The 24,928-nt window shown below is 33.5% G+C and overlaps 2 protein-coding genes across 2 annotated transcripts in view; one reads left to right on the forward strand and one right to left on the reverse strand.

Annotated features, from left to right (window-relative positions):
* The first annotated feature begins 3,308 nt into the window (after nucleotides 1-3,308).
* On the forward strand, nucleotides 3,309-11,080 carry LOC123663390. The gene is made up of 6 exons (XM_045598077.1): nucleotides 3,309-3,509; nucleotides 3,737-5,136; nucleotides 5,452-6,276; nucleotides 9,499-9,702; nucleotides 10,079-10,191; nucleotides 10,836-11,080. The coding sequence occupies exons 1-6, from the start codon at nucleotides 3,309-3,311 to the stop codon at nucleotides 11,078-11,080; spliced, it is 2,988 nt and encodes a 995-aa protein (XP_045454033.1).
* Nucleotides 11,081-13,945: 2,865 nt separating this feature from the next.
* LOC123663391 overlaps nucleotides 13,946-24,928 on the reverse strand; it is a 32,684-nt gene continuing 21,701 nt past the window's right edge. Inside the window, exons 3-5 of the mRNA XM_045598078.1 lie at nucleotides 23,650-23,921; nucleotides 22,744-22,968; nucleotides 13,946-16,043 (exon numbers count right to left, since the gene is read on the reverse strand). Of these exons, the coding sequence (XP_045454034.1) occupies nucleotides 14,911-16,043; nucleotides 22,744-22,968; nucleotides 23,650-23,921 (1,630 nt within the window). The 3' untranslated portion in view covers nucleotides 13,946-14,910. The remainder of the gene's footprint in view (nucleotides 16,044-22,743; nucleotides 22,969-23,649; nucleotides 23,922-24,928) is intronic.

The raw sequence follows: 24,928 nt of genomic DNA on the forward strand, positions 1-24,928 counted from the left end.
CCTTACCATACTTGATTATATTTTACATCAGGCTATCCTTGTCTGGACCAGACCTGGTTCTGATAGAGCTTGCCGGATCTGGCATGCCTCATTCCGTTCCATTCATATCCTGATCCGGTCCAGATACATGATTTGGTTGAGCCTGACTTTTTTTCTAGTCGGGTTAGTGTTACCAAGTTGCCAATAGAAATATCTATCTGATAAAGTAGGGTTAATCGTGAAGCAGCAAAAGTTGACTCTAAAAGTAAGTTACAAATATTTGAAAAAAATATTTAAAAAGTTTATCACTTCTGTTAAGTCTTTAACCGACTTCCCAAAAAGGAGGAGGTTCTCAATTCGACTGTATTTTTTTTTATGTATGTTACATCAGAACTTTTGACCGTGTGGACCGATTTCGACAATTTTTTTTTAATCGAAAGGTGGTGTGTGTCATTTGGTCCCATTTAAATTTATTTGAGATCTAACAACTACTTTTCGAGTTATATCTAATAATGTGTTTTTACTTGACGCTTTTTTCGTCGACCTACCCTGTATTATACCGCATAACTTTCTACTGGATGTACCGATTTTAATAATTCTTTTCTTGTTGGAAAGGAGATATCCCAAGTTTAGTACCATGATAAGGAAACCAGGATATGATGGTGGGATCCCAGAGAAATCGAGGGAAACTCTTGAAAATTCGCAATATTTTTTTATTGGGTGTACCGATTTTAATAATTTTTAATTTAATCGAAAGCTGATGTTTGTCATGTGGTCACATATAAATTTTATTGAGATCTGATAACTAATTTTTGAGTAATCTTTGATAACGCGTAATTACTTGACTATATTTTCGTCGATCCACGTTGTATTACTCGTCGATGTAATTGAAGTCAGTTTTTTTTTCGTTCGCGAGCAAACACAATTATGTATAAGCAATTTGATATCAAAACCAAGTCCTTTGTACACGCATATTATAACCGACGCAGACAAAACCTTTTGTATCAGCTAGATATAAAAATTGTGTGCTAACATTGGTAACTAGCTACAACTATACCTCATAATGTACAATATAAGGTTATACTTACGTATCACCACGAAAAGGGAAGTATTTTATAACTGTAGCAAGTTGATATTAACTTTTATGCGTCTGCATGACTATTGTGTAGTCTCGCATTCTTCGTGACTGTTGACTCGCCTACGTATTATTGGCAATCATACGTACGTAGAGTGCGTTAACATAAATAATGGAATAATATTATATGACAACGACACGTGGGACTTAATTTGTAATGGTTGAGCGATTTATTTTTAAATGGGTAGCAGTTAAGTTTCTTGGTTCTTCTGAGAGAAACTACAACTGCTGGTACCTTCAAATTAATTATAGTTAATTAATTAAATACTAAAACGTACTTATTACGTCCCTTACTTATGTCCCACATTGCATCTTGGCAAACGCAGTGTGAGACGTCCTCCGGCACGCTGGACCGACCAACTACGTAAGATTGCCGGTGTAGGCTGGATGAGGATCGTGGAAAACCGGGATGTCTGGCGCGAACTTGGGGAGCCTTATGTCCAGAAGTGGCCTGCAATAGGCTGAACTGACTGAACACGTATTTAGTATAGATATGTTTCAAGCGTGCTTCTCATCTCTACTTGAATAAAGACATTTTTATTTTGATTAATTCGTAAACGTTCAAGAGACTGCAATGTTAAACTTACAGTATCTTTCGCTACAAATATAATAAGTTTTTGATTTTAAATATTGATTTAAAATAAATTCAAATTTCGAATTATTTAGTAGCTATCTGTGTTTCTTCTGTTCTAACCTAACCTAACCTTTCTTTGTATAATATTTTTATGAGATAGATTTTTTTTAGAATATAATTTTAATTTGTAAAGTTATTTTTATTATTAAAATAAGTATGATTTTTTTAAACATAAATACTACAATATGAATTACTCAACGGTTCAATATTTCATTCAAGTTAGGAGTAATTTATGATCTGTGTAGATAATAATAAATTTTAAAGTAAGAAAAAAATTGAATTTTTCAAAAGAACTATCATTTATTCCGCCCAGTGTATTTATGTACAACTATAAAAGTCTACTAAGAATGAATAAAATTAATGCATTCCTCTATAATTGGTCCATTAAAATTGTAAAATTTAGTAGGTATTTAAATTATTTTAGGTAAAACGTCATCGCGGTGAGATATTGTTGTTTGGCTTTGTTACGTAATCTCTTTTAAAATAAGTTTCACTTTTATTACCGACAAGGGTAATGTGATGTATTATATTACTCGTTACTCGCTAAATTACTTTTACGTGTTATAGTTAACTGGTAGCAATTTGCACTTAAGTACGATAACACCATGTTATAACTTCATTTAACGGAATTACTTCCGTTTTTTATACTTCTATAAATTGTTTAAAATATTTACCGATTACTTGTGATTATTGCAAGTGATAATAATAATTGACACAGGGAAGCGACTTTGTAAGTCTACTACTATTAAACGAGCAATTTTTGTATATATATAATCTGATCTCGGAAACTGCTCCAACGATTTTCATGAAATTTAGTATGCAGGGGATTTCGGGGGAGATAAATAAATCTGCTAGGATTCATTTTAGAAAATGTCGTTTTATCCCTGTTTTTAGGCAATGAAAAAATGGCTACAATATCGTTAGAAGATGAAGGTAAATTTCGCACCTGTCAATAAAGTTCGATCGACCGGAAGTACCGCGGTTCAAATCCTAACGTTTCCGAGATCGATTATTATTTTTTCTTTTTTTTTTCTAATTGCACTCGTAATTTTTATTTAAATAGCCAGTTCATATTTTTTATTATTATGTCGGTAAAATCGAAAAATATTATTCATATTTTATCAATATGTAATTCGTATTTAAATATGATTCCCAAAACACACGATTTACTAAAAATACCGAGCTAAGCGCGGTCACCCAGGTACTTAATTTTCATGTGTCGCATATTATGCACAATATTAATCTTTTGCCTATCAATGACTCCATTGAAATAAATAATATTGAACGTGTTACTATGCGCTTGTATACTGTTTTGAACACATTTTATTATACAACTAGCTGCGCACCCTCGTTAGTTTGAGGAATTATGTACTAAAATATAATATAGGCTTATAGCCTTCCTCGGTAAATGGACTTTGCAACAGAAAAAGTTTTCAATTTAAATCAGTAGTTGCCGAGGTTAGCGCATTCAAATAAACAAACTTTTCAGCTTTTTAATATTAGTATAAATAGTATCACAATAAATATTGTTCTAAATTAAAACATAATATATTGATACAGATGGTGATGTGTGATAACGAGAGCGCGTCTGTCGGCGGCTTCCACCTTGGCGCTCAAGATGACCAACGCCCGCGAGCCCCGAGCGTCTCTTCCCTATCGCTTTACAAACAGAAGATCGACGCGCTCTTCGACGACACACGTTCCATTACCAGTCTTCCGCAGTATACACCTACGTCGGAAACAGGACGGAAAGATAGTAAGGTGAATATGAAAAAGTTTCTCAAAAACAATTGTTAGGCGATGTTTATTTATAAAAAAAATGTCGAATCAATAATCAACAACATTGGCGTTTTTGATACTGTCCACATTTTATGTACTACGCAATTATGTTCTGCCTTTCATATGATAGGTAAAGTTTAGTACTATTTATTCCTAGAAAATAACTGTATGTAAATTTAACTCATGTATTTATTTTGTTATTTTTGCAGGCCAGCCTATTACAAGACAATAAAACAAGCGTACTCGAAGACGAAAACAACTACTGTTTAAATAAAATAAAGAAGATCAATAATACTGTACAAGATCGAATAGAGAGAATGTTTGCAGATATGGCGGGAGAGACCAAACAACCTGAGAATATAGGGGTGCACGTATTCAGTGTGCATTACCTGGGGTCGACTCCTTTACAGAGTAAAGTAACAAGCCTTTCTGGACTTCAAGATCCTCTTAGGGATTTGTATTTCGCCTTCAAAAGTAATCATCGCCATAAAAATACATTCAACGGTAAATTAGAAATATCAAAAAATGGTTTAAAAGTTAGGTATAAAGGAGAGAAAGGAGACTTAGAGCAGCTCAATCCTTTTCCAACTATAGCCGTTTGGTCCGCAGTAAAATTTCTAGTTCAACCGTCAGATAAAGATCAAAACGCATTAAGTTATGCATTTGTTCCATTAATCACTGATCCCGATAATATCGATCGACACGCACTATTCAAATCGTTAGATTCATCTGAAAAGAAATATATCCTCTCCCACAACGAAAATTCACATTCACCTCTTTTCGCTGTCGTGATGAGGAAAATAGGCGTTGCAAAACAATTGGAGTGTCATGGGTTTGTATGTCAGACGACCGAGGACGCTATAGTAATAGCGGCCACGCTATACAAATCTCTTATGTCACATATGAGTCGGCAGGGTCACAATGATAACAAGAAGTTGAGAAATAGGAATGGAGTAAGCTGTATGAGTATTACAAGCAGCGTGGCAGCTAATGATGTCCCTGTTAGACCACCTCGAAAAAAACGCAGTACGTCTTCTTTGAGTGGAGATAGTGATAGAGCAGATGGGTACTCAGCTAGTGAATCGTTTACTGAAAAGCCGAAATTAGAAAGAACGAAGAATGTAACCGAAGATTTACCTCTTTTTTCAATACCTACTTTGCCACCTTTTGGTTCGAATCGAATTACTGTTGAAGAAGTAAAAGCGAAATTAGATTTAATAAGAAACAATGACACAAGTAGTGAGTCTCAAGAGTCTAAATCTTCCATTCCGAAAGATTCTTTAAATTTTATATCAAATCCGTCAGGTCAAAATCCACAAAGTAGTAGTGAATCTTCAGGCAAAAGCAAAGTGTCTGAAAAAATCGAACTATTTCGAGAGTTAGAAAGGCGGAAAAACATACAAAGACCACCGACTTTACCTCCTCCTATACCTACTAAGCCTCAGACTAAAACTCAACCAGAAAATCCCAAGGAACCGTTGAGACGTAGTCAAAGTGGAAGGAAATCACTAAGTGAATCTGGTGATATTTTGACAAAAGTTGCCATTCCCCGCTCTGGAAGTTTCTTAAACGCTGGTGGGCTGACCCGTTACAAATCTATCGGCCAAAGGTATGTTTATTAACTCAATTCTTTACAATTTCATTAAAAATAATTTCACGCATTCGCATCAATTAACACTATCGTCACACTTGACAAATTAAAGAACAGAAATAGTAACTTTAACGAGATTGAATAGACCATGCCTAGCGAAGTGTTTCGACATCTTGCGTGTTTGTAATTGTGCTAATGCAACCGCGTCCGCTACATTCCTCTGATTCAATGTAATAATAGCAATTAACTAGATCATATTAAATTCACCATTGCGAATTTAATGCATTTATTTTAGTAAAAATGTCTAAATTCTTTTTCAAATTTCAATTTCAGGAACAATGGTAAGAAAGGCGGTGGTTCACCGTTGGGCTTCAATGAACTGTTTAATGAATTTAAAGTACAGGAAAATTTACATTCGATGGACGAAATTTTAAACGCAATAATCGATCCAGATGGAATGTCTTTTAATGATTTGAAACCGATTTACAAAGAATTTCTATTAAAACTAGCAGTAACGTTAACTAAGGATGAAATATTTCAACACAGTAAAGCGATTATGAAGAAACAAAAGAAAAAGATTTTGCGAAGAAATAACACATTCTACAATAAGAGAAGAAAAATTTTCAAAGGTGCTAGCGGACTTCGTATGGTTTTTCGTTTGTCATTCGGTAAAGACTTAAAGAAGAAAGAAAAGAAGAAGCAACAAAGCAATTTTGATATACAGACAATAAACACAGCGAACGTAAAGGAACCAACGGAAAGTTCAGTTTCGACATCTAGCTACGATTTAAGACAGTTCAAACCTAAGGAACCAGATTTTCCCGCTCCGAAACGACAAACAATGAGACAAAGGAACTCAAAACGTTCGGAAAAGTCTATTCACGTTTCGAAGAGAAGTGGAAAGACAAGGCACGGGGAAAGAACATCGACTTCAGAAGATTCCGATTTTCTGACGTTGAGCAATCGTCTCGGATGTCAAAATAGAAATAGCTCGAGTGGTTATGTTTCCTGTTCAGAATGCGAGTCTGAAAGTTGTGTAGACCGCTGTTATTGTTCATTAAAAGCTGACTGTAAGCCTATTTGTGACTGCCCTACCAGAAACGGGAAGGAATGTACTAAAGCTAAACTGTTAGCTAAAAACTGCAAAGAGTGCTCGAAGTAAGTAATTTATTAATTATACAAATATATATTGCAAAATATTTTAAAACTATAAATATAATAGAAATAAGAAGCAAAAGTCTATTAAGTTTCTTTATCTAATACTACCAACTTTGGGGAGATAAAAATACAATAAATATTCTTTTTAGAACATAAATATCAATTAACAACAATCTTGAGCAATTAAATTTAACTTTCCAACAAGTTTTTGTATTGAAAGATGCAATATTTATGCAAATAGAGTGTACAAAAACACCAACGGACTTTCACGTTCTTACAGATAAAAATAAAATTCGCCATTTGTTAAAATGTTTTTGCTACTGGCTTGTTTTGCAATTTACACCTAATTTAGAGATCTCAATTTTCTAAAAATATAATGATTTAATATATCAATCGACAAATATAAGTAATCGGCACTTCATATCTTCATCTATAATCTGACAACTGCTCTATTGTATTGGTGCGTATAATCGCCTAAGCCACCGACGGTTTGTGGGTTCAATCCCCGCTTGGGATAGATATTTGTATTTGTACAAATATATCTTTCCGGTTTGGATGTCTGACCCTGTGGGTGCCCCGGGTCTCACAGAGCACGTTAAGCCGTGGGTCCCGATCCTCAGTGGAACAGCGTGGTGGATTGAGCTCCAATCCTTGTTCTACATGGAGAAAATGGTCTAGGCCCCGCTGGCGATGTTACGGGCTGAATCGTGATCGTGAATGAAATGATATTAAATGAATCGTCACTTATCAATATTTCACAGTATTTTATGTCTCCTCTGGGAATTTTTCGCCTTTTAAGTAACCCAATAATCTTATAACATACACCGTAACTGCTGATTTTATAGATTTATATTTCATTCACTATAAATTGTACAACGTTACTTCAAAAGTGAAATCAAAAATTCTCGATTTTGGTTCAGAGATAACAATCATTGTCCGGTAAATGATCTATTACGTCGTTTTTAAAATGAATATTCTCAGATCTTTCTGCTTTCGTTTGTCTAATAGCAACATTAATAAGAGAGCATATCTGCAAAGACTGTTAAATAATTACGTCAAATGACTTTCTATTAGAGAAATATCTACCTATTCCTAATTAAATTAAGGTTCATATCAGTATTTCTTGTTTGTAAAGAAATGAAATGTGCGTGAGTTATCAGAGCATAACTCGTCCGCGACTGGGGACGGCTCACGAGTAACTAAGCCGAATGATGTGATTCGCTTAGAATCCATTTATATCTAATTCCATTTTTAATTGATGAAAATTGTTGTGACTTGGTCGGACGCTAAAATTTATGATTGGGTCGTAAATCTTTTTTAAACTTTCACGATACGTAATCTTTTACTTCAACGTGGGCTATATATTAATATATAAGCTTTATAATAATTTATTGCATATGCACTTAAAACTTTTAATCAGCTATACTTTCAACTGAAGTATGTTCTATGTTATGGAAGTATATAACTGAGGTAGGGCACAGCAGGAAATTTCTTGCTCAAAATATGGAGCAGCTCGTCTGGGGTAGAACCTCGACCTTACAGAAGATCACAGCTAAATAATACTATTTTCAAGCAGTGTTGTGTTCCTGTTGGTGAGTACGGTAATTAGAGCTCCTGGGGGAACTGGGGATGGGGTCGGCAACGCGCTTGCGATGCTTCTGGTGTTCCAGACGTCTATAAGCTACGGTAATCGCTAACCATCAGCCGTACGCTCGTTTGCCTATCTAGTTACATAAAAAAAAATAACGAAGACAGTCAAGAGATATGACCGGATAATTGCTGTATGTTAGCGGTTACTTATTGGTATAATAAAAGTTGTTAGGCATGTAATATTTTTAATAGTCGTCAAACAATATTAGAACATAATATAGATATGATGACTCCACCATCTTTGTACTGGTAGAGTGAGGCTAGTCAATCGTAGCATAGAAACAGAAACAATGCATAAAAAGTTTTACTGTTACTTGCATTTGAATCAGATTATATATAATAATTATATTGGCGTGCAGGAAATACATTATTAGTTGTAGTATATGTACGTGTGATTAGCCAATAAATACGAATGGCCTTTCAAACAGGAATAAGAATAACATACTAATGGCGGATATTTTAACAAAAAAATCATTGCTTCGTCTAGATTAGATCTGACAAAATATATTTTTATTTATATAAATTCTTTATTGTACAATAAATACACTAATACAAGTGTGTAAAAAAGGCAGGCTTAACGCTAATGCATTTTCTACCAGCCAACCTTGGTGCAAGAAAGTATAGTGTGAAGGTGTACAGTTAAAAAAAAATACAACATTACATATCACATATACTCACAAATTATTTTTTTACTTTACCAGAGCCATTTATGATAAGCATTTCTTTGTGACATTTCTGTGTACAGTACTTTTCAAAATAAATGGATTAAGCGGAAATTCGTGCGGTGAAAACATATTTTTTGCTTGAAAAGTTTTACCAGCGAATAACTTCTTAAGGAATTACGAGAGACATTGAAAAAGACTTATCCGTCATATTCTGCAGTGGCTCGGTGGTGTGCAGAGTTTGAACGTGTTAAAACAACGGATAAAGATGATCTACGTTCAGACCGCCCTTCGACGTCAGCCTCTCAGGGAATGGTTGAAAAAGTTAAATAACTTGTTTTGGAAAATTGTCGTGTAACAATCCGTTTTATTGTAAAGAGCTAAATATTTCAGTTGGGAGTGCCCATGCGGATATAGCATTTTGCAAGATCCGTGCGTTGACTCAAGGTTTTGCGATTCAAGGTTTCGAAGAGCTCATTAAAATTGATTCAGCAAGATCCTGATAATTTTTTGGCCAGATTCATAGGGTTTAAAGGTCACAAAAATTGCACGATTTTTTGACTCTTCCCCCATTTTTGTCAAGATGAAGAATTTTTGGGATAATATGTTAAATGTACATATAAACCTAAAGGGTGATTATGAAGAAAAATAAAATTGTATTAAACCTAATAATTTTCTAACCTTAGCTAGGTCAAAAAAGTTCTGTCTCATTACTTTTTGAACGCCTTTCGTATATCAACTTTAATGGTATCTTAAAAATAATATATATTTTTAAGTATTTTAGCAATCAATTCTTAGCATGAAATAATAGGTAGTCTTTTTGCGTGTGATATTGACGTTGCGTTTGTAATTTTAAGTATAAGTAAGACCATATTAAAAAGTTTTTAAAATGTTATTTTGTGTATTCCAGAGAAGTATATGACGGCGACTACAGCTATTGCTCCTGTGACTCCGAAAGTTGCGCTGACAGTAATAAATGTTACTGTACCGGCCCTAGAAGGACAACAATGCAAAGTTCACAGAGTTTAGAATACTTAAAGAGTCCTTCAAGTAAAACCTACTCGGATAGGATGAAGAGAGCTTTTGATGATTACGAAGCAAAGCCTAGAACTAGGTATATTCATAGACCACACGATATTTTTTTTACATAACAATGCATGGTTAGCTGAGTGACTTTATTCTTAATCCAATATGGCGGAACACCCAAGATGGCGTAGTAGTTATTTTTAATGCACTCCTTTAATATGGGTAACAAATGAAAGGGATTGCTAAGAGCCCCCACAAGCCTCCACAAGTTCGCACCAAAAATGGCGCGAACTCATGTAAAACTAACTATCGACATATAATATATAATATGATGAGGTTTAATTATGTAGATAAACAAGTAAATTAAATAATTGACTATACATCGTTATTAATTAAGGTAGGTATAAAAGTAAAAGTCATAGAATATATACGTATGTAGTAATGATAAAACGCAACACGTGCAGGTCGATGGCGTCGAATCGGCGGCGGCGCGCACGCAGTTCGGACAGTCTGGCGCTCGACTACGAAATACTGCTGCAGAACAAGCCGCGCGCGCGAAACATGCAGCGACTTACCGGTGAGCCAGCGCACTAGTGCTATACACTACATAGGTTTCTCGACTATGAGTTATTGCTGCAGAACAAGCGACGCACGTGCACTGGAGAGATACACTTGCTCACATACATTAGAGCAATGGTTCTTAATTAGTGGTCGTAATCGTCCAGTGTTCCTCAAAGCGAGGTGCAGATTGAGTGACTCTCGCTAATCAATAACTCCAAATTTAGAGAAATGGTCTCCCATCATTAAACTGCAAGAACGCCCGCTATATTGTGTAGGTTTCGCTCACTCACACACGATACCTATATTCACAAGAACTATTCTGCCCAAAAAGCAGTTAGGATGGGGGAAATACCTCGAAGTCTGATTTTAACATTTGGTATTGACCGCATTGGAAACTATACATGCATCCTCTTATCACAGATTATTCAAAATTTAATCTTTATATAAGAAAGTAAATCTTATTTACATTGAAAACATTATTTTACTACTTTTCTGAATGGATGTTATAACTGTAAAACTGTATTGAGAAAATATTTTCACCGACTGATATAGGCATTCTAAAGTTAATTTGCAGCGAATGAATCTTATTTTAATATTTACCTAATTACAGCAAATTGAATGGAAGAGTTATATTTGAAGTGTGTCTCTTTTAATTGTCAGTACGAAGCACTGGAGCTGGTTCTCAAGATGCACTAAGCGTGAAGAAATCCGCGGAAATGGCAGCGCTGTTTGCAGATGTTCGTTTATCTCAGCGCACCGATGTTCGCTCGTTAGTCGGGGGGCGTAGGAATAGGCCTCCCCCGCTGTCCTCACCGCTTCCTGTGCCACCCCTAGCTAAAATTTTTGACAATCGACCACTTAGCAGTAATGCTAGTTTAGAAGATACTTTAGGCTATTTTCCGTAAAAATATGACAAAGGCTAAATAGTATATTATTTTCATAACGTTGAAATTGACACATTTTTGTTACAAAGTTAAAAATGTGAAGAATTTAACTACATTAAACAGAATTGGAGTCCAAACTTTTTAATTGATATTTGGATGATTTGTATGATTCGATTGGCGCCCAATGTGGGACACCGTTTTTAGAAATTAATTTATTGATAATTTTTACAAACTTTGACATTCAACGATGAAAAATTTACTGATAAATATTTAGTTTTAAAAATTTAATATATTTTTGCAATATAATTATAAGAAAGCGCGTGGCATAACTAATTGTAATACCACTAACTTTTTTATTTATATTATAAATCTAATCTAGTTACTTATAAATTAAAACTGAATACATATAGATTTTGTAATGTTATAGTCTATTCGCGTTAAGAAAATAGTGATTCATCTCTGTCACTTAGCTTAGTCATGACGTTTGACCAATTAAATCATAATAAATTAGAACGCTTGTTGGATGGCTTACGCCGACCGGTCAATTTGGACACAGCGTTCTAATGCCAGTAATGAGACACTTTTTTTCTTAACGCGAATAGACTATAGCATGTTATTACTCTGTATGTATTCAGAATATGTGGTTTGGTGCAATTTGTCATATTTTTATCTGTGTTTTAAAATAGGTTAATATAGTTTCAAGTATCTCATCACGTATACCACCTTATTCGTAAAAAATAAGGATTTTATTAGGTATATAGGTTTTTATTGTAAACATTGTATGTAGTTATTTATTTATAAAATAACCGTTATGCATATGTTAGGTTTCAGTCATAATGAACAATCCTAATATTAAATATTTTACATCAATTTAAACGAAACGATTTTTATTGTATTGGTAATTTTATTAGTATCTATTAACATTTACATACGTACATAATTAATTATTGTGTCCTATGAGATGACAAAATAACATTAATTGTTTTTTTTTAATTGGAGGTCTTTTAACTAACAAAATTTTGTAAATAATTAATTCTAAGTGTTTTAATGAAATATGTTTATCTTTTCAATGTACTAACAATTTCTTATTTATAAGCAAAACCATGTGATTACTTTAAATATCGTTTCGTAATTTTTTAAATATTATATATAAAATGTTTTTTAGCTTCTAAAGAAAAATCGTTTAACGCAGTTGTGCAATTTCAGTGCAATATTTATCTAAAAATAAGACTTGAGTGCAATCGAAATGTTTGTAAATAAAATTAATTTTATAAAATTGTGTTTTAATAATATTTCTTTCTATATTACTATTATTCAAACATTAATTCATGTATCATGGACATGAGCATAATAAATAAACATAAATAATACATAAGCTGTAGCTACGGCAGTAAAGAATATAGCCACCCCACCGCTCTTCCCGTTGGTCTCGTAAGAGGCGACTAAGGGATAACACAGTTCCACTAACACCTCGGAACCTAAAATACCGACTGATGGCGGGATAACCGCTGGCTTTGAAGTACACAGGTCGAAGACGGGTAGCAGTGTCTTCGGTGCGACAAAGCCCTGCGGTCACCAACCCGCCTATCCAAAGTGGTGACTATGGGCAAAACACACGAGCTCGCACCATAATGTCTGGCGCGAACTTGAGGAGGGTATGTCCAGCAGTGGACTGCGATTGGCTGAAGTGAATAATACTATACTAAATACTATACTAATAATTTTGAAATCCCACGATCTCGCACTAAACGATTTGCTTCCTCGTTCCTAATTCGCACCGCTAAAATTTGGAATGCCCTTCCGGCTTCCGTTTTTCCAACGAACTATAACTTAGGTATCTTTAAATCAAGAGTGAATAGGCATCTTCTAGGCAAGCGCGCACCACCTTAGGCTGCATCTTCACTTGACTTCAGGTGAGATCGCAGTCAAGCGCTAGTCTATATATTTAAAAAAAAAAAAAAAAAAAAAAAAATACATATCCAGTCCGCTGTTACCTATAACACAAGCATTAAGGAGCTTTAGATTACTTAAGAAGCAGACGACCATGTGTGTATGTTGTAGACAATATATATATATATATATATATATATATATATATATATATATATATATATATATATTATATATGTATATAACAACTAAAATCCAACACATCACATGTTAAAAAGATCCGAATATTTCAATAAGTTCAGCTTACTCTTAAAAATATTTATATTGATTTGAATAAGAAACTATTAATTAAACTTATACTATTACTTAAATTTAAGAAGCTATCTATGTATTTTAAAAATAATAATCACTTTTAAAATTTTAATATCTATAATGACGATTCGTGAGTTTTGAAGCTTATTTGAGTAACGTTATTTTGATTTGAAACAAAAAACGTTTTAACAAATTTTTTGCCAGTAAAATAAAGTTTTATAGCATATTTATATTTTAATATTACAAAATTACAATAGATTTGTATAACAAGTGAATGACGAAGTACTGAAGTAACATCACAGTAGATAATTTTGGTAGAAGTTTAATTACACCAACTATGACAATATCATTTCTGTATTTATTTAAATAAAAAATATGTAATATACATTTTCTGCAATATACACTTTTTAAACAGTGGAAAAGATTTCAGCTAAGTATTAAATGAAATACTAATAAAGTATATGTGTGATGTGTAAGAGTTATATGTGATATGAAGTTTATGTATAATATAAATAAATAACTGAGTATCCCACGTACTACACTTTAGCGCTATCAGGCTATCTAGTTCTTGCAATGTAAACGGTATCCTGCTCCCATTAAATACCACGTTTATCTCAAACGTTGGAAAATGAACGCTAGTAGAATAAGAAATAAGGGTCTAATGCTAAAATAAAAAATAAACAATACAATCAATAAACATTTATTAACATTTCACAGATACATTGTCAAAAGGTTGTGGGACGGATTTAGATGACCTACAGTTGTCACTGACTTTCAATAAAAATTCCTACGTTATGTATACTGCGTGTTTTAACATTTACATTTTTAATATCTAACAATTTTTATAATGTCTTTTATTCGATATCAAAACCTTTATAGAACAGACCTTATTATATTATTCATATAACTAACTCTATTAGTTTTATCGTAACATTTGTTTTGAATTATGTATAAAATATAAACTCTATATTTAATTGATTATGAGTAATATTATAATTTATATTTACAAAGCTATTTCTGTGACATTTGATGAGTATTTATTACATTATTCTTTGAGAACCAATTCTCATAAGTATATACTTTTTCGGATATAGTTCGTTTTGATTGTCATAGAATATTATAGTTTTATCTTTAGGGTTATTTTAAATAGCACCCAAATACTTACAGGTTTTTAATATTTTCCTTTTATTGTAATATAAAGTTTGATAGCGATACATTGATTGACATTGACAAAACAAATGATATTTTAAGTAAATAAATCAGATTGTGCTTATTTTGCACTCCGCGATTAGTGCGAATGAAAGAGAAATTATCTATATAAAAAAAGGTAAAAATTTTATTGTACGCCATTACGATTCGATTATAACACTCAAGACTAGTAAGTTAAACACGTCAATTATATTTTTTGATATATAAACAAGAATATTTTATGAAGTATAAAATTGTATATAATATTCACGGTCTATTTACATATTGAATATTTGATATATAATTTAACAGTATCGATGGTATCTAATAGGTACATTTTATGATAAAAAATGTTAGTAAAGATACATGATTTTTTTGATTACAATGTAATCAACGTCATTTTATCCTGGTTTTTTAACAAGTACTAAGTTTTTTTTCTCTACAAATCTATTATGGCATTTCTAATAAGGTCTCACAGTACCTAGGCGACCTCTCGGTATTGGCTCCGCGTAGCTGTGTCGATAGTTTGCTGGTTGCCGGTCAGCGAGGTCACGGTATTCCCTGTAGTCCCTCTCGAAAAACCTATCTCTGTCACCTTCAGCGTAAGACTGGCGCTGTTCATCTAATAAGCGTGAACGACTAAATGCCCTTTGCCTATCATTCCAATCCCTCCTTCTATCTTCTATTACTGGCTCAATAATTTCATCTTCGTCAATACGACGATCTAATTCTCTTCTCTCTCTAAAGCGATCAAATTCTTCTCGATGTGGTTTTGGCTCGACTCTGTTCAAGTATTCCTGTTTTGGCTCGATCCTGTTCAAATACTCCTCATTTCCATATTCGTATCTTTTAACTTCATCACGTTTTCGGCCAACTCGAGGAAGTCTCTCGATTTCTCTCTGCCCTAAGTCTCCCAAATCGCGTATCCTGTCTTCCTTGCGTCTCTCCGGTTCTCGATGAGGGCGCTCTAGCTCCCGATGAGAACGGTCGTTTTCTCTTCGAGAGCTTAATTCTCTGTGACGATCGAGTCGCTCATCGCGTCTTTCTTCCTCCGGGGAAGAAGTTGAGCGACTGTTCCTTTCCAACATACTCCTCCTCATCGCCATATGTGCTTCGAGTTCTCTGTTAAACCTTTCCCTTTCTAGGTTCATAAACTTTTCCTTGGCGACGTTGAAGCGTTCTTTTGGAGAAACATCCGTGGTCTTTAAGCTGCCTTCGCTTGCTCCTCTTTGAAGTTTGCCAAATCGTCGATCCTCAACCCTGTCTATGCTTTTGTTCGGAGGTTTTGTTTCGGCAACGTATCTTCGCCTGTAGCTTGGTGTATCATCTTCAAACTTCTCTGGCTTGTCTTTGCTGACACGTTCCAAGGATTCGTGACGGAATCGACGTTCGAAGGTAGTTTGATCGCGGAAGGGAGCTAGTTGATCACGGTACTGCTCAGTGTAGTCATCATTGTAGGGTGTTCTGTCGTAGTTGCGGGGCGAGAGAGTGCGGCGTGGCGGTGAGGCGCGCCGCGGTGAAGGAGGGCGTCGCGGCGGTGAAGCATCGAACGCTTCGTGCATGAGGTACGCTGTGCTTTCTGCCCAGTCTTCCTCTGAAATAAAAAAAAAAATAATCGTTAAAATTTTTGTTTTTTAAAGGTTTATAACTCTATTTAATATTTTGACAAACCAAAAAATTGTGGGAATAGATTTTAATTACAATTAATATTTTTCATAAAATTATTTAAATATACGTTTTACATGTTAATATAAAATATGCCTACTAAATCGAGATTACTTTATTTTTGTGTTAAAACTGATCATAGATAGCACCAAGATTATTTCTCGATTTATTATAATATGTAAATATAACATGTCGGAAAACACTTTTAATAAGTTTCCTGCCCTAATAGCCTACTTGAGATAATATATTCACGACCGCCGGTGTAGTTTACACACTCAGTCTATTGTCAAATATGCATTTACATATAACGGGAGTATATTCTTAAGAAATACGCCATTTGTCTCAAGTGATTTTGACAATATTGTAGAAAATAATTGTATTTGCTCGCTAAAACCGGCTTCAATTATATCGATAAGTAATACTATATTAATAGGTAGATGTTTTCGTCTACCTATATTAATATAGTATTCATCATTACAGCCTATACAGTCCACTGCTGGACATAGGCCTCCACAAGTTTACGCCAAAAATAACGTGAACTCATGTGTTTTGCCCATAGTCACCACGCTGGGTAGGCGGGTTGGTAACCGCAGTACTGGCTTTGTCGCACCGAAGACGCTGCTGCCCGTCTTCGGCCTGTTTTTCAAAGCCAGCAGTTGGATGGTTATCCCGCCATCGGTCGGCTTCTTAAGTTCCAAGATGGTTGTGGAACCTTGTTATCCCTTAGTCGCCTCTTACAACACCCACGGGAAGAGAAGGGGTGGCTAAATTCTTTAGTGCCGTAGCCACACAGCACTTAATATAATATAGTATTGCCAAATTTAAATTACTCTCGACGTAAAATAGCCAAGTATTTACGCATTAAATTAAATTATATCACCTCAGATGTAAATTTAATGAAGATAACATGACACGCGCCATTTTTCAATTAAAAAAAAAATCATCGAAATCTTTCCACCCACCCAAAAGTTCTGAGGTAACTGACACACATAAAAATACAGTCGAATTGAGAATCTCTTCCCTTTTTGAAGTCGATCAAAATGCGTTGTTTATATGCAATACGACAAGATTATTCTGTCTTGGTTGATGAGGTAAGTCAGATAGGAATTATAGCTATTCTATTTTTGTGTGAGTTAAGTAGTACTGACTCGATGGATGTAGGCAGTCTGTGAAACTCATTTAAATGACTTAAAATTCAGATTAATTAAAATTAAATAATTAAATACTGATAAACAATTAACAAAGTGGCGATTTAAAAGTGCTTTTGTAACCTACTTTATTACAAAAACTACTTAACCTTGTTGGTGACACAGATCCCAATATAATAGAAGCGTAAAACTAAACTCTTACGTTATTTTGTTTTGTATCTGTACAAAGGTTTATATTCCTAAGCGGTTTTAGGAAATTAAATAATGTTTTCAAATATTCGTAAGCTCTATTCTTAACACGCAAAATAATAAAGACGTTTTCTAATGAACAGAACGGTCTGTAAAAGAAAATAATATAATATAGGACTTATACTGGAAATTAAAAACTCTTAATAGTTGTGTTTGCTCGCAAACGAAAATAAATTGGTTTTCAATTACATCGACAAGTAATACAATGTAAGTAGACGAAAGAATAGTCAAGTAAATACGCGCTATCAAAGATTATTCAAAAAGTACACATTAAATCTTGATCAAATTTAAATGGAAGCACATGACAAGCATTAGCTTACAATTAAAATAGGAATTACTAGAATCGGTATACCTAGTGAAAAATTATTCGGTACAATACAACGTAGGTCGACGAAAAAGTAGTAAAGCAACTACGCATTATTAAACATAACTCGAAAAGTACTGACCAGATCTTAAGTAAATTAAATTGGACCACAACACACAACACTTTTAGATTAAAAGAAAAATCATCAAAATAGGTGCATCCAGCCAAAAAGTTCTAAGGTAATACATAAAAAAATACCATCGACTCGAGAACCTCCTCCTGTTTAGGAAGTGGGTTAAAAACTCATAGCGTCCGAATTCCAAACGTTCCCAATCACGAAGTTTAACAAACTGTTTGTCTGTAAAGCTTGAAAAGTAAAGTGAATGCTTATCCTAAATAAAATATTTCAAGTCATCGTAGATCCAATGACTTGTAACCGGCGTGTAGTGTCTACGTCTCTACATAAATATCTTTTTGACACAGAAAAGAACCTGTCACACTCCCACGTGCAGTTGGTAAAAAGTGGTTTTAAGTTTTATCGCCGGGTGTCGTTTTAAAAGCTCGAATGGATTTTGGGTTCACACCGTTTTGAGTTTCGTTCTTTCAAACATCGCTCTACTTTACCTCAAACAAAAGTGAAAGTAATGATTTTATTTGAATTTAACATTGTTAATAAGATGGTGAAAGTATTAGCTACATGTTTTGTATATATGTTGCAGTCAGAACTCTTAACCAGTCAAAAGTACTATTGACTAGAGAAATCAGTCAAAAGTACTTTTGACTGGACAAGTTGGTCAAAAGTGGTTTTGACTGAAAATTATTGGTTATTAGTACTTTTGACTGCAAATTCGCGGTTAAAAATACTTTTGACTGACGCTCTCCGTCAAAAGTATTTTTAACTGCAAAAAAGCGTCAGTCAAAAGCACTATTAACTCGTTAGATGTGAATAAATTTAGTCAAATGATCCTGATAAACCATAATAAATTTATGCCCGCGATCTTCTTGCGACTACATGTCAATCAGATTGACTTGGCAGCGGCTGTTCATTTCAGTGTGCAGGATCGATTTCTAAACCTGACCCATCCTTTTCTTGCTTTTCTTCCTTTGGCATACTTCGCACATTGATAAATATATATTAATCATTTCTTTTGTAATATTAGCGTACTTTTGACCGTTTCATTCTTAAGTCTATCGCGACCACCATGCCCTATAGAAATATGAGCAGCATCAATAATGTCGTAGATTTCCTCAGCCGGCAAAAATATTTGACAGGTTCTGTGTTTGTAAGTAATTTTTTTTATAATAAAAAATTATGTATTAAAGCGTTGTAGTCTACTGTACTGCAATGGTGTTTCCTTTTCATTAAATTTCGCGTCTTCCACATCCATTGCAAACTTTTTAAATTTTTCTTTTGTCATCACATTGAAATGACTATCTTTCATATCTTCCATTGCTAAAATTCTTTGCAAAATGCCTTCTTTCTTTTCGTAGTCACTCATTTTTGTTCTTATATCAGCACGTTCTCCACTAATAATGAGTAATATAAAAGTTTATATGTGCGTTTGTCGTTATTTTTATCGACCACCTTAACTTTTTACGAGTTTTGACTGATACAACCAGTCAAAACCACTTTTGACGGAATCATTTAGTCAAAAGTACTTTTAACCAGCTCCATTGGGCAAAAGTACTTTTAACTGTTATTTTAGTCAAAAGTATTATTGACTAAAGCAAACGGTCAAAAGTACTTCTGACTGATTTTGCTAGTCAATAGTGCTTTTGACTGGTTAAGAGTTTTGACTGCAACATATACATATATATATATATATACATATAAATTTTTTGGTCTAGCTATATTTTAAACAATTGTTTTAGAAACGTATAATGGTCCAGCTGTTAAGAAGGCAAAGCTCTGAATATTTTAGACTCATTTGATTACTATATAATAAGTGTGATTTAATTATGTCTTATATGTTGTAAGACGAAATAATCGTAAAAAAATATCATTTTTTTTTTAAATTGATTCTAGCTCAAAGTCTGGGTGTATCTATTAATGATACATTATATTACACAGATTTATTAAAATATAAAAAGTATGTATATCAGACGATTGTTAATAAACATAGGTTGCCTCGGTCACCAACCCGCCTGCCCAGCGTAGTGACTGGTGCGAAGTTTTGGAGATCTATATCCAGCAGTGGACTGCGATAGGCTGAAGTGATGATTAAGTTGCCTACTGTAGGAAAAATTTACCATATTCAGATAGAGTCGATTTAGATGTATATAGGCATTTAACAAAAAAAGGAATATTGTAATTTTAAAAATACCAAAAAGGTATTATGAAGGGATTATATTAGCTGGTTCTTCTATTTTAAATTCATTTATATTGACCGTTTAAATTTTTATTTTATACCAAAGTGTTATCCAACAATATTAACGATATAAGTTTTCAAATAATATTAGTATAAATTTACACAAATACTATTTACATCGGTTTTGTCTAACAATTTATGTAAAATATTAGTTTATAGGCAATCGAAACATAATGATTATTATGATGAATATAACTGCAACAGACTTCGCAATAACGAAGGTTAATCCGCTCGTGAAGCACTTGTTGGGAGATTTTAATTATAAAGATTCATTATGCAAACTTTTGCATTTGAATGCATCAAATTGTTGCAACACACGTAATTTGATTTGAAGTACTCTATTATACGTACATTAAAAGATAACTATTAAATACAAATTTCTCAAGAACTAATTAATAAGACGAACGTTAACTATAATTTCATTCTGGCTGACGTTAAAGTCTGATTCATTTATTCGTTTACATTAAAATATTGATATTTTTTATACTTAATGCTTTATATTTTTACATTGTTATATACTACTTATATTATATTATATGAGTTATCTCTTGACCGAACGTTTTCACATATATCGACAAGCTAGTTGGCGCAGATTGTTGTGCTTTCTGCTCCGAGAGGTTGTTGGTTTTATTCCCGCCTCGAGTCTGGGTTATGATATACGTATTCGTTTATATATAAGTATTATTTATATGTATTTATTGGAAAAAATCTAGCGCAATCAACCGGTTGTTACCTGTAACACAGTCATTAAGTTGCTTCCCGTAGGAATAGACCACTGTCTCTGTATGTTATAGACATTTATATATCTAAATATTCAGTGAAAATCTAGGATTCAAATTTTTTGAAAATTATGATCAAAAGTATAGCTTTTAGAAGATTACTATTATAAAAAAAATCCACCACCCCGTCACCAACCGTCTGTCTGTCTGTTTGTTTGCAATAGTTTGTGTCTTTGTGATCAACTGAAAAATTACCAAAACAAGTTTTATGACGTTTCAGTGACAGATATAGTCACAGGGTGACTTGGAAGGTGTATATATTCTATATGATGCGACGAAATCATTTATATGCTTTAAAACTTTGTATATTTATTTTGTTCTCCAGTCTCACACTCTTATAAGTATTGTTGAAAAAATGTTTACGCATCAAATTGAAAATAGCATAAAAATGATCGTGGATCGTGACCGTTTGTCTGTGAACATCACATCCTGGTCTTAAAAAACACAATTATTTTATCTTATTACCTCATTTGTATCTACAAAGATATAGTTGCAGTTCCTCGTTTTATATTTGTTTAACTAGCTGTTGTTCGCAATTTCGTACGCATAGAAATTTTTATGTATTCCATACTAGCGACCCGCCCCGACTTCGCACGGTTGAAAAAACTATTAATGTCTCTGGAATCACTCTATTTACCAAAGAAAACCGCATGAAAATCCGTTGTGTAATTTTAAAAATCTAACCGTACAGACAACGGGAAGCAACTTTGTTTTATACTATGTAATGATTAGGCTATCAAAATTTAAAAAAATCTCCGTTTTTACAACATTTTTTATCGATGCGCCGTTCCTATTAGTTAAAGACTGATGTTATATAACTGACTTTCCTTGATCAGTGAGCTTTCCAACACTAAAAGAATTTTTCAATAAAAACCAGTACTTTCTGAGGTGAGCTCTTTCAACAAAACAAACTTTTTTACTTATTGACCTTTAGTAACATAAATTTTTTTATTTTATTTATATATTTTATGTGAAGTCGTTATCTCTTGTTGTTTTTTGTAAAATGTTGCAAAAAATACACCACAAGAGTAAACATCGAAATAAGTAAAATAAAGATGATTCGCATTTATAAATGTCGTTAATATCGATTACAAAAACGTATTCAACTTTAATACCTTTATTTACGATAAAGTATACTTGACGAATGAATTATAGAATAATTTTTTTTTTGTATAAAAATAATAAGAAAAATACGAAAAGTATAATTAAAGTAATTTCCATTTTTATAGACCATTATTTTTATAGTCCAGGCGGCCTTATCGTATTGATAAATTTCTTACAGGCAATTCCTGAATAGAAACTTTGAATAACTCTCAACTCGAATATTAAACACGGACATATTTACCACTATTATAATGTCGTGTCGTCGCCGTGATGTCTGTGACGTCGCTGTTGCTTAATGCAGAAGGTAACGTAGATTTTTGACATTTTTGATTCTACGGTACTCACCGCGAATATTATTTTGAAAACTCATGTTATTTCAGCAACGTCATGTAGAATCAAAAGTGTTGAAAGTAATGGTGAAAATTTAAAAGCTTATATTTTTACTAGCGACCCGCCCTGGCTTCGCATGGTTGAAAAAACTGTCAGCGTTCCTCTACTATGTTATACATGTTCTATTTACTTAATAAAACCGCATCAAAATCCGTTGCGTAGTTTTAAAGATCTAAGCATACAGACAGCGGGAAGCGACTTTGTTTTATACTATGTAATGATATGTAATTTATAAACGCAGGTGAAACTGGGCGTAGATTATATACATTATAATCTTCTAACATACCGCTTGTACTGTGATTGTCATGTCGGGGATATTCATTTCTTTCAGGCGATGGCGCGAGATCGCTGCCTATTCCAGAACTGCCTCCTGAAGATTCGAGCTTACGACGAGCGTTTATACCCACTATATTCTGATTTAGGCATCTTCGAGTATCGATGTTGCTCAAGTTGCCCTTCTGGCGGTGAACCGTGTCATAGTCCCGCGGTGGTAGCAGAATTGGACTTTTACCTGGAAATCATTAAAAAAAAATTCACCTTTAATTTTGTTTTAAACATTATTATACTATATGTATCACTTTATTGTTTATGTTCACTTTGGATTGGGTGACCATGGAGTCACCCGTACCATGGCGCCTGCAACGTCGCCGAAGTAGAAGTCCTATATCAATTTATTGTTATTTTTTATCAAAAATGTTTTCAGCGTGTGCAAATAAATTAAGGCTCTATTTGTGTATTTTTTAATATATGATACAGCTAATTCATATTCTATTGTTAAATTAAGCTGATTTTACAAGTAGACAAATTATAACACATAAAACATATTTATATCAATATATAAATTATTTTTAACTAGCGCTTATAAATAATTAACGAGAAAGCACATTAAATATCAATCGGCATTCCATGACTATATTCTATTTTTTTATTATTAGCGAAAAATACTTGTTTTGCTGTTATACATTAAAAGCTTAAATCATTTTCTAAGCTTTGTTAAAGTGCATATAGTATTATCCTACTAATAAATCAGGCATAGCTAATGCAAATGCTTTCAGCACTACATAGATATTATTATCACTTACATACATATTTGTCAGTAAAGCATAAATAAATACATACCAATTTTTCTACGGTGCACTATATTTGCGTGAAAGCATCAGCGACCTACGTAAGAGAAAAAAATCTGACTGACCTATACCCTTTTTACCTGTAGACAACTTTTGCTTCAGTTCCGCAGCGAGGCTGTCATATAGATTGGCGACATTTCTGTCCTCATTGCTCCCCGAGTCAGATTCCCTGGACACTTCGCTCCCTAACGAAGAATCTGGAGGCTTCTTTAATGGCAAAGCTCCTCGCATTTGAAGTTTGCGTTCGATATCAGCAAATTTTTTCTGGTTTTCTGGTCGTTCGATCAACGCTAGGAGATGAGTGTACAGCATCTCCGCTGTGTGGTCGGAGTCGCATCTGTAAAGATTAACGGATTTGGGTTAACCAGAAAATAAATCAACAAAAATCTTAACTTCAACAGCATCTACTAGAATGTGAATCCTGTGTGTCTGATAACTCTATCAGACAATACGACACACAAGCACAAACGCCCAGACTACGACAAACAATTATATGGGTATACAAACATTTGTAATAAGATCAAATCATTAGTGCATAATAAATACTTATATCTTATCTATGACCACCAGTTTACTAAACTTGATTAGACAAAATACAGAGAGTTTAATTATTATTTTCGTATGTAAATTTTTCACCAAATTTAAAACAAAAGCATTCCCAAAAGCATTCACAAAATATTCTATGATAATTGTTTGTCTGGAAGAGATCGCTGTAAGCAATAAATCTGGCTTTGGATACTTATAAATATATTCCTAATAGTTCTAAATTGCGTCTTCTTATGTTTGTAATAAATATTTGTAAATAAAATAAAATAGTGGTTTGTGAGGGCAATAATTAGTTATAAATTTTAATCTCCAATGGTCAAAGAGAATTGCTATGTCGGTTGCGGATCACTTTGGGCTAGACAAACTAATCTTGGCCATTTGCACAAGTAAATTAACTAGTACGACTATGGCTATGATTATGCACAGTTATACATATAATCATAGTTATAATTTTTAAGTATAAATGTCTCTAATTTTTTTTATTTGATTACTTTTAACTACAAAATATCCTGTTCAAAATAAAACTCATTATGCATTGAACGAAGGTTATGCAGGATGGAAAGGTTATTTATCGATTAGCACAAACTTATTCATTGCTTTAATTAATTCAATCCTATACCAGTATAGTAAATTGGGTTGCCAGTGACTCTTAAGGGAAGCACCGTAATACGAGTGACCGAGCAACCAACGAGACACTTTTCCGAATCCGGTATTGCATTGCGAACCGTAAACGTTTTATGAAAATATGTCAGCTGTACTGAGATAGTGCTGTAAATATCGATAAACGATATCGACAGA

The sequence above is a fragment of the Melitaea cinxia genome, chromosome 20, assembly GCF_905220565.1.
Source record: "Melitaea cinxia chromosome 20, ilMelCinx1.1, whole genome shotgun sequence".
In the NCBI taxonomy this organism is placed as follows: domain Eukaryota; kingdom Metazoa; phylum Arthropoda; class Insecta; order Lepidoptera; family Nymphalidae; genus Melitaea; species Melitaea cinxia.

Bases quoted from the DNA above. Each gene is read 5' to 3' on its own strand.
- LOC123663390 (XM_045598077.1), top strand. From the start codon at position 3,309: ATGGTGATGTGTGATAACGAGAGCGCGTCTGTCGGCGGCTTCCACCTT. The intron at 5,137-5,451 runs GTATGTTTATTA...TTTCAATTTCAG, and splicing joins TACAAATCTATCGGCCAAAG to GAACAATGGTAAGAAAGGCG. The intron at 6,277-9,498 runs GTAAGTAATTTA...TGTGTATTCCAG, and splicing joins AACTGCAAAGAGTGCTCGAA to AGAAGTATATGACGGCGACT.